The sequence below is a fragment of the Varroa destructor genome, unplaced genomic scaffold, assembly GCF_002443255.2.
Source record: "Varroa destructor unplaced genomic scaffold, Vdes_3.0 BEIS01000002.1, whole genome shotgun sequence".
Lineage (NCBI taxonomy): Eukaryota > Metazoa > Arthropoda > Arachnida > Mesostigmata > Varroidae > Varroa > Varroa destructor.
The window spans coordinates 5597644-5616694 of NW_019211455.1; the positions used below are offsets into that span (position 1 = coordinate 5597644).

At 41.5% G+C, this 19051-nt stretch overlaps 1 protein-coding gene and 1 non-coding gene across 4 annotated transcripts in view; one reads left to right on the plus strand and one right to left on the minus strand.

Moving 5' to 3' along the window:
• LOC111243891 (tyrosine-protein kinase transmembrane receptor Ror2-like) overlaps positions 1-16726 on the plus strand; it is a 256167-nt gene extending 239441 nt beyond the window's left edge. For all 3 annotated transcript variants that reach the window (XM_022790164.2, XM_086981214.1, XM_022790163.2), the window contains 6 exons: positions 1619-1818; positions 4344-4586; positions 12319-12561; positions 12960-13616; positions 13794-13959; positions 14293-16726. In XM_022790164.2, coding sequence (XP_022645899.1) covers positions 1619-1818; positions 4344-4586; positions 12319-12561; positions 12960-13616; positions 13794-13959; positions 14293-14479 — 1696 coding nt within the window. In that variant the 3' untranslated portion in view covers positions 14480-16726. The remainder of the gene's footprint in view (positions 1-1618; positions 1819-4343; positions 4587-12318; positions 12562-12959; positions 13617-13793; positions 13960-14292) is intronic.
• Positions 16727-18017: 1291 nt separating this feature from the next.
• Positions 18018-18090, minus strand: TRNAF-GAA (transfer RNA phenylalanine (anticodon GAA)). The gene has a single exon. It is a non-coding gene; the product is annotated as a tRNA-Phe (tRNA).
• Between the last annotated feature and the right edge of the window lie 961 nt (positions 18091-19051).

Sequence of the window (19051 nt, forward strand, 5' to 3'; positions counted from 1 at the left end):
GCGTCGTCGTTCTCTACTGTCGTTACGGCCATTTCGGTGAAACTTACCAGATCGTGTTCGATATCCTACTGTATCTGTAGCTATATATCTCGCTCGCTTGCTTGCCTTATCGTTCTCTTTCACATTTTTTTTTACTCTCTCATCCCGGATTCTAGTGAAGGAGGATTTGATATTTCCCGTAAGGCATTCACCTTTTCAAGTTGGTTGGGCGCTTATCAAATTTATCTCCTCGTCAAACCGTCTCCAGTCCCTAAGGCAGCTCGAAAAGGCCGTTAGTCCGCTAAAACGATACGCGCGAACTGCTGTCGCGGCTGAGCTCAGGTTTCGTTTGAGCTGCTTCCCTCTTCTGCTTTCCTTCCTCACTCCGTTTCCATTCTTTAAAGCAAGCAATGGCTGAGTCGATGACGAGACATGGAGGGCTACTGTCGACACGTTTTTTTTGCCTGCGCCGCCGCCAGGCTACTGAGTCGAGTTCGAATCCTCGTCATTCTCTTTCATTGAGTCTTTTTCGCCACATCTTTTCGTTTTGAAATCAAATTTTCCTTATTCGTGCGGCTTTTCGAATCTGCGAAAGTCTGCCATTGCTGGTTCATATGTTTTCCGTGAACGAACGCTTCGTTCTTTCTGAATCTACGCGATCGCTTGCTTTTTCAGGACCTCCGTACAAAGCTGGTGTGTATGTATGTCTGACGTTTGTGCGGAAGATGGCAAACTCACAAGATGAGGTGGTTGTGGTCCTGGGGGAATCCTAGTGCCGGACGCTCCGAACAGAAAGATATTGTCGAGAGCGAGTATACTCACGTATACGTCGAAGTGGTGATGTGTCTGTATATGTGTGTACGCGGGGTGGGTAAGTGGGGAGCTCATGTGCGGGGGAGGAGGTTGTTAAGGTGGTATTCAGGCTATAGGGCGAACTGCCGACAGGGCTAGGCGATGGTTGTTGGACTTAGCGTCTCTGTGTCAAGCTAGCAAAAGCCTCGCCTTAGCGGCCACAAGAATCTCGCACGGTTGGGCGTAACAGACGGTAGCGGAAACGAACAAAGAAAAGCAAAGTACGTAAGATGCTGTGGCACCATGGGCCAACGTGCAAGGTGCAGGTCGCTAAATCCAACGAACCTTTGGAAAGCCACGCACGGTTGCGTCACGAGGGCTAACAATGTGCCCTAGGATCCGGAAAGTGTACAGGGAGAACTGGATAGAGAACCGGTGCCAGTATCATCATTATATGGCGGCCTGGTTACTGGGCCAAACACTTGAGCGTATACAGTTTTATCGTCGAAATAATTCTATAATACAGCGTAAACAGGAACCAAATAAAATGTGATAATATTTTGTTGTATATATAGGTACTTTTATGTTTCTGTTTCATTTAACTCGCATTTGAAATATACAATTGATTAGTTTGTTTTATAGGAAGAGATGAACACAAGCCTAATTGTATATATATATATATATATATATATATTGCCTTGTTGGATAAGCCCAACTCGTGAAACCTAGGTAAATAAGTTATCTCTGTTATCTGTCACCTGCGTATCCATAATCGTATAAAGCAGTGCAGACTTTATACAGTGCCTAACACGCACCACAAGACGATGTCTTTGTTTTCGTGTTTTAGGGAAGACTGCATTGCCGTTCGTGAGTCATTTTGCTACAATGAGTGGGCCATGGTAGAGGATAACAAACAGCGTGGCATCTACGTCAGTCCACGAGGACACTTTCGCCTACCACACTGCGAAAATCTTCCATCAGTGCATGAAAAATCGTGGGCTTGCTCGCACGCGCACATCACAGACTTCCGTCATGAAGAAGTCACAAGTGAGTACCCCAAGTCAACTGTAATAGAGCGAGCAAGTTTTTCAAATCATGAGAGATTTGTAATTCAAATAATTTAACACAGTATATATATATATATATATATATACTGTGTTAAATATATACTGTGTGCGTTTTTATTCAATAGACGAAGTAGTTTTGAACTGGATAGTTGTCCTTCAAATGTGGCATTAGTGGTGCCTATAAGTTGTATTCATTGTTAGGTATCGCGATGTCTACGGTCTTGCCATAAGAAGCATTTGCTAAAATAGACAGGAGGATATTTTGTTTTTCGCGCTTCGCAATGATGAGGTCATTTATCACGGCTTATGCGCCTGTATTTTTTAACTTTATTGTGACAGCAAAGATGTAAGCTTATCCAATCTATCTTTATATTCGCGGTAGGCCTCACGACATCATCATTGGTTCGTCACTCAATTCATCTACATTAAGTTCTACTTCTATCCACTTGAGGCACTTTCCTTGATGTTCCTTTACCACTGAATATGACCAACGAGCAGACCGAAGTTCAGGACGGCCGCCCGTGTACAAAGTCAAGTACTCCTTCAGGTTCTGAGACGGATCACCTTCACTCCTTCAGCCTGGTCCTTCCGGTTGTCAAAGCTACTCTTACCTACCTACCTTACTAGGTAAAGCCCGTTATCCACTCATCGCCTCACGATCACTTGAGTCCGTTGCCACCATCAGGAATTCCTTCGTCCGTTTGGTACAACCACCGTGGGAGGAATTGGTCCTGAGAGGATAGCGAAGTGAAATCTCCTCGTAACAGATTTTTTTTGCTCACAAAATATCTTTGGTCTTCAGCTAGCCAGTCGTGGCCATCTTGGAGATTCTCCAATTCTCTCAGCGACCGCTACATGACTCGCACTTCAACATCTATTGCTACTCCCTGTTTGCCCATCCACTGTCGTCGCGGAATCCGTGGATGATAAAGGGGCACCTGGTTGGTTTGTAAGCAAAGACAGAGTGTATAACAAATACAGAGAAGATTGGGAAAAATATCCCCAGGTCACGCTACGATTTAGAAGGCGGGAAGCGGTAGGACTTATCGTGCTTTTGTGGGATTCCCTTCGAGCTACTAAAACTAGACAAACGTGGTGAGCCTACAGGCGATTGGCAGCGGCGTGCCAATGTGTCGCTTCCTGGCAAATATTTCGTATGACAGCCCTCCCACCGCTAACGCCACCACTAGCTCCCCCCACAGCTGTAGCTACTCGGTTTGAGTCTGCTTTCATTACGATCGGTAGACGGCGAATATACTTACTCTAGCGATCGTCCTAGCATCACCTTCTCGTGGATGGACTTCAGCAGCTGCAATGAAGTGTATCCTGCTTAAAGGATTATAAAGAGCGACCCTATTTCTCCTTTTCCCCTGCCACGAGCAGAAGGAGTGTTCATGACATAAAAACTCCTAACTCGAATCATCGAGAATTACTCTCGAGGTACACTGACACGGAACTTCTATTGGATATTAAGCCATAACTTGGTAGACTTATCCTGAACAACAAAGGTATAATGAAAATGAATTTTTTGTAGCTATGCAGGAGAGAAAAGTAGATAATATTTGCGTTGCTAAGTTTAAGTTTGGATTTAAACCCCGAAATATATAGGAATATATTCTCTAGTTCATGAAAAGTAGAAATATCCTTTCTTTGCATTCTTAATCATAAAACGCAATTGAGATAAAAATTATTCCATTACATAATACTGTTTCACATTTGGTCGTTGAACGATGAAAACCAAGTGCGGGCATGTGAAGGAATCTACATTAGATTTGCAAATTTTTCTATTTACCCAAAAACAGGGCATAGGAAAGCGCTGTATCATTAACGGGCGGATTCATAGTGTAGTCCCCTTTTGAGACTTTTTCTTGATGCTTTTCAGCTCCAAATTAGAAGGAGTCTTTATCTCAGACATGTCCACCCCCCTTTTTTCTCCTTATTTCTACGACCTTTTCTTCATCTTCATGCACGATACGTTTTAATGGCCTCGAATCTTAAACTCATTATCGCATTTATTCACTTTCTTCTTTTAAGATGCCTTTTAGGGCTAGTGGCCAGATAATTTGGCCTATGTCGTTCCAACCTTTTTGAAAAGCGTCCCCTAAGTTTTTAGACGAGCGTTCTTCTCTTGTTAGCTTTGTCCTAAAAAGGTGCTGTTGTTAGTAATGGCACGTCCTAGCTGACTCTCAAAGAACTATTTTTTGGAGGACAAAAGGCGGATTAACTGTACCTAGAGAAATAATTCTTATTCTCAGTAGTTAAGTGATTAACAGTCAATGTCCTCCGTTATTTCTACTAATGTAACTGTCGCAAGATTCAAGTTCAACTTGACAATATGAAAAGCATGAACGATAACGACAATAGGTATACCAAATTAGCCATCACCGCAAGGAGAGGGAATGCAACTAAATATGAAAGTACGATTAATATTGCCAATTAAATTTAAGTTATATAATTATATGCATTTTCTTGTGTTTTGCAATTCGTGTGTTGTTCCTGCGACAGCTACGTGTGTTCGTGGCCGAGGTCGTTTCTATCAGGGCCGGGTGAACACTACGAAGTCAGGTATACCCTGTCAGCCTTGGGACGCCCAGGAGCCACATTCTCATAATCGGCCACCAAACGTATTTCCTGAAATCCATGATGCGGACAACTACTGTCGAAATGCTGGAGGCGAAGAACCTTCACCTTGGTGCTATACAACCGACCCGCGCCGTCGATGGGAACACTGTGACATCCCCCAATGCGGTAAGCAAAATCTGCTGGCGTCATCAGTCTGTGGCTTACAGCCTTTTCCTTCAAAGAATATTTCTATAAATGGACAAGCTGATGGACCATGCTTGAACCACTATTTACGCAGTATACGACCCTCTGTCGTTAGCCTTCACGTGCTATTCCTAACATCTTCATACCAGGCTTTTTCACTTACTTTGCTGGAAGCCGAGTGAGCAGTCCTTCGTATCAACATTCAACTTTGATGCAGTACAAAGATGCAACTGCAATTCAATATCCGGACTTGACTTTGTTTACTGCAGGTCGATCGTTGGTTTATCATTACAGTTTTAACATGATTAATAATAGTAGTAGTAGTGGCAGTAGTAGTAATAGTAGTAGAAACTACTCTATGCAATATCTATAAAGGGATATTTACTTCGCATGAAAACGGTAAATAATTATATTTTTTTTTGCAACGTATCTGATATTTCAAGCCTACGTCACCTGACAGTTAACATAAACGAACAAATGATATACTATATTTTGAAGAAAGAATATTGAATATAATTTAAGACCAGGGACTTTTATATATTTCACCTTGGATTTAATAACAGAACCGGTTACGTCATATGTATAGTTAATCCAGTTAGCTTTTTACAATCTATATCTATTATGAAATCACAAGCACGACCATATCGCAAGCTCATCAAGCGATGACATGAATAAGTTCTAATGAAGCGGCTCCCAATGAAAGCATTATCCTATTTTCTTTTACTCCTCCTATCGACTCCAGTCCGACTTTTTTCCACGACTGCCGCGCCAGTAACTCACCCCTTTCGAACTTATCATGCTGACGACATTTTCAATACTTCGAAGAACAATGTTTGCTGTTGTGCCAACGGTAGATGACTTCGTAACATGGATAGTACCCAGACAGCACTCCGTCAGGATTTTTCCAGTTTATCAACCTACAACGCAATCAAAATTTGCCGCCGTTTCTTTCTTTCCCTCTCGTTCTCTTAATGCCCCGCAAAGTCTCATGTATTTAGACACGATGACGTGCCTCAGCGAAGCATAGCCTACGAAGCTTTCACCACTCGATTCCGCAGGACCGGTGTAAAGTTGGGTGGTGAAAAAGTGATAGTGGATTTCAGTGTAGGCTCACCGCACCGCTCATGGGCATCGGACTTTTTTTAATTTCCATGCAGTCCACTTACACTCCCATCTCGCTGGAAGCTTTACATCAACCAAAAAGTGGTCTCATTTACCTATTTTTCTCCGAGGAGTCTGAGTTTGCTTTTTCCATTCCCCCGATGGTACTCAGTACCCAACAGGAAGCCTGCTGCTGTCGTCGCCGCTTTCTCTGGCCAGCCAACCCGACGGCAGGAGTTAAGGGAATCTTCAGGGGCGTTGCTGGGAGGTTCTCGCGAGGGTGGTTATGCTTGGTGGATCCGCCCGTTGCATGTCACCCGTCCCTTTCTCGTGCGGTCGTTGCTGGTGGCATGTCGTTGGTCTGGGGGGCCCGCCACCCCGTGGTCGCCGTTTCCCCAGAGAACTCCACCAGGAAGAACGGCGATTGCATCGCCATCACCTTCCCTTTTTCCCCTTCCCATGCATATCCACCAGGCAAGACGACCCTAGACGAGGAGCACTTTGGAATAGAGGACTGCAATGTGGAGTTTAACGTCATCACGATGGCGATGCCGGCCATCACAAGCATAGATCGGAGGCTGAGTTAGCAGCAGGACCCGGCAAGGTTGATGGGCGGCAGATTAGTCACCCGCTTAAAATGAACATGTCATTTGGCGTTCATTTTGACATCAACCAGCGCATAGACACACAAGCACATGCGCAGGGGGTACTCAAATGCAAAGAACAAAATATGTCAAAGAAAAGCGTAACAGATAATAATTTTACTAACTGGCCTCAAGAAAGCATTGTGTTTTGTGTCCGTACCGTCGGAAAAGTAAGATTATGACAGACATGGATAGACTGCCGTATTTGTTAGTCCTTAAGATGTTTCGTGGTTGCTTACGCGCCACTTACATTTTAGACGACCCAAGCTTTAGTTCGTGGCTCAAAGGATCTTTGCAGATACATCGCCCTGGCTTTTGTTATCGCTGGTAGGTACATTTAATAATAATTAGATGAATGTTCGTAGCGGATACACAATTTATCAACGCGGGTTAAATCTGGAAATAAAACAAAATCAAACACATTTATTAGAAGTCACCTAGGTAAGTTATTACTCACTTATGTTACATTCAAAGTGGGGCTCTCGTGAGGGGTTCCCACAGGAAGCAGACCAAGTGAAATTTTAATTTAGTAACTGCAAAAGATATTGAGATGTAACTGTGGCATACTATGCTGGATTGCTCGCAGTATAATGTTACTGAGACCGCCTAATGATCAAGATTCCTTAGATAAAAACATATCAGCAATAAGGTTCAATAGATCTGCTTGCCAAACACAAGACATTTGTTAATATTCTTTATATATTTATTTTCATGAAGTGATATTTACACCAGTGGGATACGATAGATCTGCTAAAATTGCCCGGCTTTCTTTGTTTGTTTTGCTAAATTTATTAAAAGGTTATTTGCAGTAGTCCCGTCTCGTGTTCCGCCAAGGAACACACACTGCAAACATGCAGAAGTAGAAAGAAAAATAACATATACTATAATAATAAGTATCTATTTTATTCAAATCGAAGCTCAGGCCGAATTTCTTCTTTGTACTAGAGAGTACCCGTAATCCTTCTGGCTGTCCAGGTTCATTAGTTGCTGTTTGAAAAAATTCGATGTATTTGATTTGTACAATGTCTTATTCTCCATAAATCAGTCCACGGGTAGAATCTGTGTGTTTCGTCATGCTTGATATATCAATATCTAAGCAAGCTCTTCGCCTAACGCTACTAGCTCCGTTAACGGCTGAAGTACGAGGCGAGGTTAGAAAACATTTAAAACAAACTCAAGTCTGGCTTTTTAGCCTTCTCAAATAGCCTTTACATTTGAAGCGAATTGCCCTCCTTCCAAGACTTTTTCTGCCATAAAGCGACAATTGTTAGGCAGCAAATGTACTAGTTCACTTGTGCATAGTACAAAGAAATCGTCTTCGCTCCTTAAAAAAGCATCCAGAATAAAGTGAATTGAATATAGAATGTACGAGTATTACCGAATTGGGGAAACAAACTAAGAGATTAGAGACGTTCCGAGTACTCAAAAAGGCGCATGCCCACCTTTCTTTTTCTCCAACGTGAGAAAATAGAGAATAGCTTGTTCGACCCCGTTCTGTTGTCTGCCCCCCTTGCTGGTTCCTTGCCTTTTTGTGTTTACCACTTGCCCTATTACCAGCCTGCTACTCTCGCTTCTGATTCAGCTACGGCTTCGTTCCGTACATACTATCAGCAGCAGAAGCACTATTTGTCGATTATGCGGCGGCGGAAGCGGAGAGAATCGTATTGTTCTAAGCCGGTTGACGTGTCTCTCCGACAGCTCGCTTGAACAATTAGAAGCAATCCAAGCGCCCCTTTAACTCTCGATCCTTCGCACCGTCTACGCTACGCCGGCATACGTAACGAACAGAGTCAGCGAGTACGTCCCTAGTGGCCTCTCTGTTCCCCTACATCAACGTCGCTATCGTCATCATTAGCATCAACTGAAGCATCAGTAGCAGTCGTAGCAACGGCGTGTTCATTCACAAGTCTTTGCATAGCATAGAGGCCTCTACCCGACCAGAGGTTTGGTGCAATCCCCCACCACACCCCTGACTCTTTAGCGCTGCGTGTCTATATGTATGCATGTGTAGGGCGGTCGAGATTAACACAGGCCGCTATTGTATCCATGTGAACCGGCCATGTGTTCCAATGGAGCTTTCGAACTAGCGGGGCGCCAGAGTCAGCACTTCGAAGGAACTAGTACAAAGAGAAGCTAGAAAGACTGAGGAAACTCCAAAGGTGGCTCGGTCGATGGTCCGAGAGCGTTGGTGCTCTGTGATCGATATCCGAATCCAATGAAAGGAAACTAAGCGTCCACCGAGCCATGGGGTGAAAGACCTCTTGTACTACAGTCATATATGCATACACAGAGAGAAACTGGGCACGGTCTCTCTCCCTTTATAGCTTCCAGGATAAGCCGCTCGCATACGATCGCAGTGAGATTTTGTAGTGGTATACTTACTTCACGAAGCTGAAATTTAGAGTTGCGCTCTCTTCTTGATGGTTTCGCTTTCGCTTATTAACATTTCACGGATACCAGTCTTATAGCTACGATGAACGGCCATTCAAGTCATGAAGACAACAAGAAGTTTAGTGAACTAAATCTCACATGCAGATATTATATAAATAGCGTACAAATTTCTGAGTCGCACATTAGTCATATCGAACGAATTTACAAAATCCGATATTTATTCGATCATCACGTAAATGGGCTACTAATTCGAATCACTGGAACAAAACAGCCCCAGTTTCTCAGTCCTCAATACATTTGTCTGTGGGCTACCGCCTCACGATTGTAATATAGCTAAGTTTGTTATTCGATAACCACAAATTGTTCCTTTTACAATATTACAGTGCTGCAATAAACAGCGGCCGTCATTTTTCGTCACGACTTTTAAGTAAATTAGGTACGTTTTAGTGACCGACTTATTGCCACGTACAGTTTGAATCATTAGTGAGCGTTTCTTTCGTTTCGAAGGAAAATAGTCAAGCTGGCAGAAAAAACACGGGCTACTTCGCACCAACCTGCTTCTGGTAAATGTCCAAATATCGTGTTCCGCACCGCTTTTGACTGTACACCCTTGGAAGCGGCATGAATGGCGGGCAAATTGCCGTGTTGTGGGTGAGCTGCAACGAACCAAAAGGGGTACTGTGGTACTAAATGATGATGATCCCAAAGGAACTCCGCCCATTTTGCAGACTGAGGACCAATCACAAACCGACTTCTATGTACTTGGCATATAAGCCGCAAAAACACCGAGGTCACATCCGCTAAAGCCCACTAGCGGCAATGAGCTTTTCTTCAATCCAGCCTTTACTCTTATTTCTAAGGGCAGCGTAATAAACTTTCAGCAACGCTTCCATACACACAGCACAACTTTGCATACGTTATGTAACTTAAATAGCTACAGTGGTCTTGATCTTGAAACCATCAAATAGTTAATGATGGCCATTTTGATAATATCATCAATTACCAATTGTACTGAGTTAATGATGTGGTATATAGCATCAAATCATTCCAAGTTTGACTTCACTACACCAAACCAGATCGAGGTTTTCTTGTAGCCGTATTTTCCGTCTTGCCGTACAATACGTATCAACGTTGACTAGCTACAATGGGCATTCTTTAGGGCCATTACCTCTCGTTGTCCGTATGTATATTGTTTAATTAACTTTAGGTAATGTTATTATATTAGGATGTTGTTCTCTGAATTGATAATTTACATTGTCTATCTATATTCGGATGCTGAGCTTAAGCTTAACGGGAACCGTTTCGGTAAAAGTAGCCAGTATATATTTGAAGTATCGGCCTATTTTCAGTTTTCAGTGGACGGTTTAAATTACATGTTAGATGTATGATTATTGATGCAAACGGATTAACGGGTACAACAGAGATATTCCTGCTATTTTCCTTCCTGGTCTCTTGGAGACGTTGGAGACATCGAAGCTGGCGCAACGAATTTATTGACGGTTGTTGTAATCGTTATCGTTGTGCTCTTTTTAACGCCTTCTCTATTCTACGGATAGCAAATGTGTACGTTGCTTCAGTGAGAAGCTTTGACGAAGAGTACTGAATCCCTATAGGAAGTCACAGAAGCATCACCGAAACGAATTTTAGCTTTCATAAGCCTGTAATCACTGAGGAATTACAAGGTCGTGCCAGGGACCCGATACATAAGTCGGTCTTGGAGCTTTTGGCCGTATCGACTTGTGCCTGCACACATCCGAGCTATTCAGTTTTTTATTATGAAGTGATCATTATATATTTGATGTTTTCATCCATTGATTTAGATTACGATTGGTACTGAATCACTTCAGCAACCCGATGATTCAAATATCAAGACCCTATCCTTCTGGCCTGTGTATAGTTCGATAAATGAGCAGTTCTTTATAGAGGACATAGTGTAAAAAGGTCGTCCAGGTATAGATACACCGTTGATAACGTGCGGCATAATACAAGGTTATCTTCTTTCCCGACTGGCGTTCGAGAGATTAGGGAATTGAGACACGCAGTGCCAACTATTGAGGATCGCAACAGCTTACGAGTGTCTAACAGTATCTATCGTCTACGCCAATTATTGCCTATAGCCTCAGGCCATGATGACACGGAATGATGTTGTTCGTTCGTACAATACCCAGTCTTCTATTTATTCGAATACGTAGTATTAGGTTAACACAGCCACCGAAAGCCGCTAGCGGTCTCATTGTGAAGAAGCGGTTCCACTGGGCGATACTGCCTTACCATCTCATTGTGTAGGCGGAATGTCTTTTTCACTGCGGCTTCCCCACAAAGGTCTCCTCCCACAAAAGATCCCCAGACGTACATCCATTGCATACAAATACATATTTACATATTAGTCCGTATATTATGATTACCTTTGTGTAGTATATCTTGCGTGCCAGTTGGGGTGGGACTGGTTCCTTAAATATATGTCGCCAGTCTGCGTATTATGTGAGAATCTTTATTTGTTATTTGCCGCCATTTTATACCCGTGAATGTAATCTCTTTGTTATAGATTAAAAACTGTTTTCCGGGTGGCTGACGGAAGTCACATATTCTCGTCATTTTTCCTTAAACATTTGCATATAGTAGATCGTCACCAGCCTATTCTCCAGTCTACGTGCAGCATGCAAAAGAAGAAAAGGAACTCGGAATATCTTTTATTGCCTGCTAGCACAGGCAAAAGGAGTGAGTCAAGCGCACGTACTATACGGCCTTGTGTGAGCACCGGGTAACGAGGGTCACGCTGGACAAGCTGTCAGCTTCACAGCGGAAAATTTTTATCAAGAGGCGGCTGAAGCTTTTAATTTCTATAAAAGCGACAAACGAGCCTAAGATCATTCGATGATAACACGCCACCTTTAAATATATCTCTAATAGATAACAACAGAAATAGTTAAAAATGTCACACTACTTTAGATTCTTGTCGTATCGTACCATTGTAAGTCTTCCCTATAACATAGTAAAGGTGTATTTGAATTGGATTGGATTGAATAATGTCGTTATAGGCAGATACAGACCGATCGTTCACTGTTTGCCTTATGCAGTATGGCGTCGGCGAAACTATTCTACAAAGTAAAATTACACATATTTACAAGCAAGATGCGTTCAACAGGCGTGCATGTATAGGGGTACATTCTCCAAAGTGGCGCAGCGAAAAATCGGCTACAAAGCTCTGAACGCCATCGGGTGCTACAGTAAAGTGAACGGCATGAATAGTGATTTGGAATCAGTTTGCCCTAAGTAAGGCGTCGGCGAAATTTTTCATCAAGATTTTCGTATGAGGCGCGAAACAAAACGTGTGCAACAATTGCAACAACACCTTGCCACCCTTTTAAATCTGCTTCGTTCAGTCCGAAACAATTTCTTATTACGAAAATCCCTTACGTATACTTTTTACGGGTTTCGTTACTTAAATTTAACAGAAGTGCATGTCTATGTGTGAATAGAATTTTTTTGAAGTATTGCAATCATTCAGATATATACCTTACTGAGACAGGAATGAGCACATATGAATTCTTTTGTGCAATAATTGTGTATATATTCAGAAAATGTGACATCAATCGTATCAACGCCAACTCCATCTCGGGGGGATACGGCTGTTCTGCTTCTCCCGGGAGGACAACCTCTGGAATTGACTCCAGCTTTATTCGCCACGGCTGTCACAGTGGGTTGCGGCGTACTTCTTCTGCTTTTTCTGCTGTGTCTTCTTTGTAAAAAGATCGCTTTCTCGAAATCCCGTCCCGTTGGATCATCCATTCATAATACAACTGTATACGCAGCGCCTAACGGTAAGGATTATCGCTCATCACGGTAGATATTTTGCCCTTGAATGACAGGTGTAAATAGGAAACAAGTCTTTAGGTCTGTCGCCTACCGCTAACCAAATGGGTATATGAAATCAAAACTTATATATTGAATTGCATTTACTATGTTAGTGAAAAAAGAAACGTCAAAACACTGACGAAACTTAGCAAATGGCGCACCGACTGTTCTTTAGCCAGGTCCATGCAGGCGAGGAAGTACATTGATGCTTGATGGATCAAACAATAGATTCTCTGTTGGTAATTTTTATCGCGATTTTTTAGTGACACAAGTGCGTTTACTGTTAAAACTGTGATTGTTGTTGGAGTTGATCATGAGCCTTGGCGTATGCCTTATTTCGGACCTTTGAACTTGCTTATTCCAGGTAATCATACAGGCGTGTGCACGATGGTGGATATCGATCTGACAAAGCTACCTTCGAACCTTACCTATCACCAGACCGAAGCCAAACTTAATCCAAAACTCGAGAAATTAGAGTATCCACGTAACGACATCGTCTATATTCGAGACCTTGGACAGGGTGCTTTTGGCCGTGTCTTCCAAGCTAAGGCACCGAACGTTGTCAAAAATGAAGATGTCACTATAGTGGCTGTCAAAATGTTGAAGGACAATGCATCCGACGATCTTCTACAGGATTTCGAACGGGAAGCATGCCTTATGTCTGAGTTCGAGCATCCGAATATCGTTAAACTGCTCGGCGTTTGCTGTATTGGAAGCCCGATGTGTCTTATATTCGAGTATATGGACCGCGGTGACCTTAAAGAATTCCTTAGGTCGTGTTCACCGTCGAACTATATCGTGCGGTCAGGTTCAACGAACGTGTTCACCGATTCTAGGCTCAATACATTAGACCAGCTAGATCTTGCAGCGCAGATTGCATCCGGCATGGTATACCTGTCCGAGATGAAGTTCGTGCACCGGGATCTCGCCACACGTAACTGTCTTATCTCTGAAGATATGACTGTTAAGATCTCTGACTTCGGCCTTTCGCAAAAAATTTACACTGCCAATTACTACAAAGGTAAGTGAAACACTGCCAGTAAGTATACGTGTGCAGGGTGATTAGGGAATCGTGCATTCGAAGGTTAAGCAATATCTGTCGGCCTCGAGGGGAACATCTCTGTATGTTACTTAAATGCTAATCTAGAGCTAACACGACTACATCGAGAAATTAAACATACAATTCGAATTTTCACAGGGAGTGAGCATGACGCTGTTCCCATTAGATGGATGCCTCTTGAAGCCATTCTGTACAATCGCTTTACCGTCGAAAGTGACATTTGGGCATTCGGTGTCGTCCTTTGGGAGATCTTTTCATTCGGCCTCCAGCCTTACTTCGGTAAAACACACGAAGAGGTCGTCCGGTAAGTACAACAGAGGGCCAAACAAACTAAATTATACCTAGTCGAAAAACATACTCGACAAATAAAAATCTGAGTTGCACGGCAGCTAACGATTACCACGGAATTGGCGCAAATCTATGTGGAGCTCTTGCAAGCACCGTACTACACTAGCGTGCGACACAACGGCGCATGTTTCAATTATTACTAGTATCGCTACTGCTGCTGTTCTATCTTGGGCGAATACTGTGTATCTATTAATCGTGATCCGAACCATGACCACTACTAGGTTGATATCTTACCTTATATTCGCTAGAGTAAACGTGATTCATATATGATACGCTGCTTGAATTGCAGGCATATCAAGGAAGGCAACATCCTGTCGAGTCCAGACAACACTCCAGCGTCAGTGTATGCCCTCATGAAGGCCTGCTGGAGTCCGAAGCCTAATAACCGGCCAAGTTTCAAAGCTTTACTAAATTCGCTCCATACTGTACGGGAGGATTTCATCAAAAAACAAGGACAACCTCATGTCGTGATGTGAAACGTTCAAGTTCAATTTTGATCAAAAGCATTGGTAGATGTTATCCTCTAGACAAAACAGATCCGTCATACGCACACCGATAACACATAGGCAGGCTCATATAGCGACATACCTACAAGACACCATCAAACCCATATAATAGAAAACCATCCTATTACTTAACTATTATATAATAAGGTGGATGCTTTTTGCAGCAAAACGACCTCGTTGAATGGCAGTTACTGACCGCTTAACACGTTGTTCCGTTGTGGCCCAGTTCTGGCTAGCCTCCAAGGCGTTTATTGATCTCCGTAAGATCTAAAATGCAGCACATTGAAAGCTTCTACGTTTCTACCTTTTGTGACCTCTAGCCTTTGGCTAGTAGATGCATCTTGTAATCGAGCGTTATATGTTTGGTCTTGTTTTAAGAGATAAAATTGGATGGCAAGCTAGAAATATACAGTAGCTTTCTGTTTATGTATTTTTGTTACTCAATAGGAGGATCACGATGCGCTATTTAATGTAAATATTGTAAATATATATATATATATATATATATATATATATATATATATATATATATATATGGAGAGAGAGCGAGAGGACGAGAGAGTATGATGCAATTGTAAAACGCTTAGGAGATTCAATCTGATACAGTTATTATGAATAATATTTAATTGCCATAATGATTAATTAGAATTATATCCTTTTCAGCGATGCATGAGTATTGAGGTTTGCTTGGACAAGTTGCGCCAGTGCGAGTGTTGATCAGTATCTGTCCTAGAAGTTGTATGTACATCGTGTACTATCAAATGATGGAACCTTTCACATGTGAAAATGCTAATGACAATAATCGAACTAGATGTAGAAGCGAGAAAAACAAAAGCTATTATGAGGAAAAATAATTTCTACCTCACCAGTATTTAGAACTATCCGCCGTGATAAAAATAGGTCCCTTGCTGTCGTAACGAGACCTACTTAATAGCCAAAGGCAAACGAAATACAACGATGGGAAGAGACCCAAGCTATGAGAGAGAGAGAGAGAGAGAGAGAGAGAGAGAGAGAGGTTCCAGTGCGCGTTCATGAACATCATTACAGGTCACTATGGGACGAATGGTGGCCGTGTGTAAAAACAATGTGTTACCAAGAAGAATATGGGACTGTTGCCAAAATATTTGTGAAATGATTGATGCTATATATATATATATACACAGTCTAGCCCGATCCGCAATCCTCACGGCGTCAGAGGCTGATTGTAATGGTAACAAACAGCCTGTTGAGAATCCTGATTTATCCTGAATCGTACAACATAATACCTATGTACAATTAGAATAATAGATTTAGGAAGGGATTCTACGATAAATGCTAACTAACCCTACGAAGTGAGTATCGAAAGGATGTCATCGAAGAAATCGACAATCCTCACATGTATCAATGGCCAATATATTATGCATCGGAGGAACAACAGAGACGAGAGTCTGATCTATCTATCTATCTATGTTATGTTTGTTCATTTAAGACTAAAACGCACTTAGCGCTAACCGATTTTTTTCAATGATCTCTTTCATTTGAAGAGAGAAAGCATTGTTAGAAACATCCTTTGGCCAGCTGTTATCCAAATCTGGCTTATGCAAATTCATTATTGTATAGCGATAGAGGTAATTGTACAGTACTTTCGTATCGAATAGATACGGAAAAGTTCTTCGGTGCTTATATCCCCTTCCCGTCCTTCCGTCCCACTATATTTAGTGGCGCACATGGAATTATGGACAAAAACAGATATAAATAAACGTAATAAGAACGACGGCGAGCTAAAGTATAAATCAAAATTGGACCCAGCTTAGGAAATGTAACATAAGTTAAAGCTACTGTTGTAAAACTGTGGTACAAGTATAATGGTAAAGCACACTTTCGGCTTTTTGTAGAAACTGCAGTGCTTTAGTGTTTGCTAGAATAAATTTGCTCACAATAAAACGTGAGGGAAAATTCGAACACAGGACAGATAATAACGCAGTTTGAACGTAACGACTCCAAGAGCTGGTTCGAGCGTGAATACATACGTGAGCGTATACAGACAATATTCCTTGAGATCAAACAAGTCCAACTTTCTTTAACTACCGATGGCAAACCAAATCATCTTCTCCATTGATACCTATAGCTTACCTTAACAGTAAAAGTTATCTATCTCTTCATGAGTTTTATACCGTTCAACCGCGTCGATAGCGACAATTATAAATAAATGTGTAATATATTTTTCAAGAAGTGAGATCTGTGTGTGTGTGTGTTATCATTTATCGATTCACATGTTATATCCATTCGCGTCATTGGAACGTGAACGTTCTAAATTGCTCAGTATTCACAAGCAATAATTATTGGAAAGCCGTGCAGAAGCCAACGCTAGCCTAGAGCCCAAGTAAACAGGTGGTTGAAGCGTTCCAAGGACAAATAAAGGAATCACCCTTATCCTAAAAGGCCTGGAACAGCGGGTGCAGACTGAAACGTGGAATGGATGTAGCGATCCGTGCTTGCTAATTACTGAGTTGCCGTAAGGAAACACTACATGGTGTGGTTTAAGATACTCTCAACAAAATTAATCAAATCGAAATTTAATTAAAAAATAAATTCATTTTATTATATGAAGCGCTTTGGGGCCGGTCGAGGGTGTTTCGATAGGAATTATATGATCGAGTTGTTGGCTCTGCTTAATAATGAAACGAATTTATTTCGCATCAATTACGTCTTCTGCAAGCTGTAGTCTTTTATAAGTGTGAATCTTCTCACAAATGAACATCTAAAAACTGTTTGCGCAGTAAATTTAGGTAGGTTTCTAAGTAGGCAATAGGTTTCTTTATCGTAGCATGAGAGCTGTCAATCCTCAACTATATTCATTTTCTTCTGAAAATTATCTGTGCTTGTTACTAACTCTACATAATCGTTTTAGTAGCTTGTGCCATTACTTAGTATCCTCTTAGAAACGCTCATCAGGGGTTTAAAAAGCTATCATGATCTATAGTGTTTTTGTGCAGTCTGCCAGAAGCAACATAGTGATATGTGAGGGTAAATATGAAAGCGTCATCATTGTTCCTGCCTTTCCCAATTAGATAATTCAATACATTGGGTTTTCAGTAGGCCCCTCTTCAAGACTTTGACCTAGACTGCCTATGTTGCGCTATGAAATCTGTGCGCGTGTGTTTAGTCAAATGACGTAAAAATGTGTGTCGCCTAATTGAGATTGAGCTGAATATTGTCTGGTACGTTTGTATAATCTGATTCATCTGCTATCTGGCCATATGGCATCTGCCATAGGTCGCAAGAGTCAGCTCGAGTGTATGCTCCTTAAAGGCAATGCAACCAAGATCGGTAAAACATATCAGGAATGCTGATTCCCATAGTCTTACTTGCGACATGGTAAACACGATAATATAATATAATATAAATACTATAATAACGGCAACATGTTAACGCTCAGATTAACGTAGACAGATACTAGATATTATCATAATGATTAGCAAACAATAAGTACACACTGAACAAAAATTGTCACCACAAAAAAAATAACTGCCGAAACCCGGGATCGAACCAGGGACCTTTAGATCTTCAGTCTAACGCTCTCCCAACTGAGCTATTTCGGCTTGCTAAAAGAATAAGCCCTCCTTTAATTCCTTATGATCGTACTATTGGGATTTTTCACAAAATAATCGAACATTTTTAAACTAAATATATATTTTAAGGCAATCACAAGAACGCGTCCGAGTTTGACTATTTTTAGTGATGAAAAACTTTATAATAAAAAGTGCGTGCCTAAAAATATTTTTACGCTTGAAATTAAAAAAAAAATAGCTAATTGACTTAAATAAGTTAAGTATACTTGTCCAGCATTATGTATTAATGTGTCACTAAAATACATGTATGGGGGTCTTGTATTACTAAAAAAGATTATCATGATTCATAGGTAGAAATCTAATAATAAATTGCAGAAGCCAAAGGCAGAACTTCCTAATAGAGTCTCATCTGTAGCACGGATGTGTTTCGATTAGATACTTCCACATAGCGGTAGCCAATTCGAGCGCTGGAACGAGAACGCTTATAGGTGCTGTTTAAGATATCCATACTTTCAAGAGGGAATGCGTGTGGAAGCTTGCGGCTGCGACCTCACGCGTTCGAACACCTAAGGTATTGCTTACTCGGTCATGCCAGTAATAAATAATGAGAACAACAAACGTCTACTAGTTCGTTTAATTAAATATTGCAGGAGTCTACGTCTTGTATAATTCAATCTAAATAACTAAAGAAGCAAATAGAGAGCACTTTAATCTACGATGCTCTACGACGCGAATCATGAAAATAAGGGTCAAAGGTAATAATTACAAACAGAGACACTCGTCCCCATAGTAGGATTACTATGCACGTCCTCGTATCAAATAAAGCTTGAAACTTTAATTGTGCGTTCTATCCTTGAGATAATATATATACAGTATAAAACTATATCCATTAAACAAAATATCGTTACGGTAGCCGAGAAGATGTACATCGACAGTATAAATAACACATTTAAGTGTATTTAGTATGTGCCTTTGTATATTGTGTTGCAAC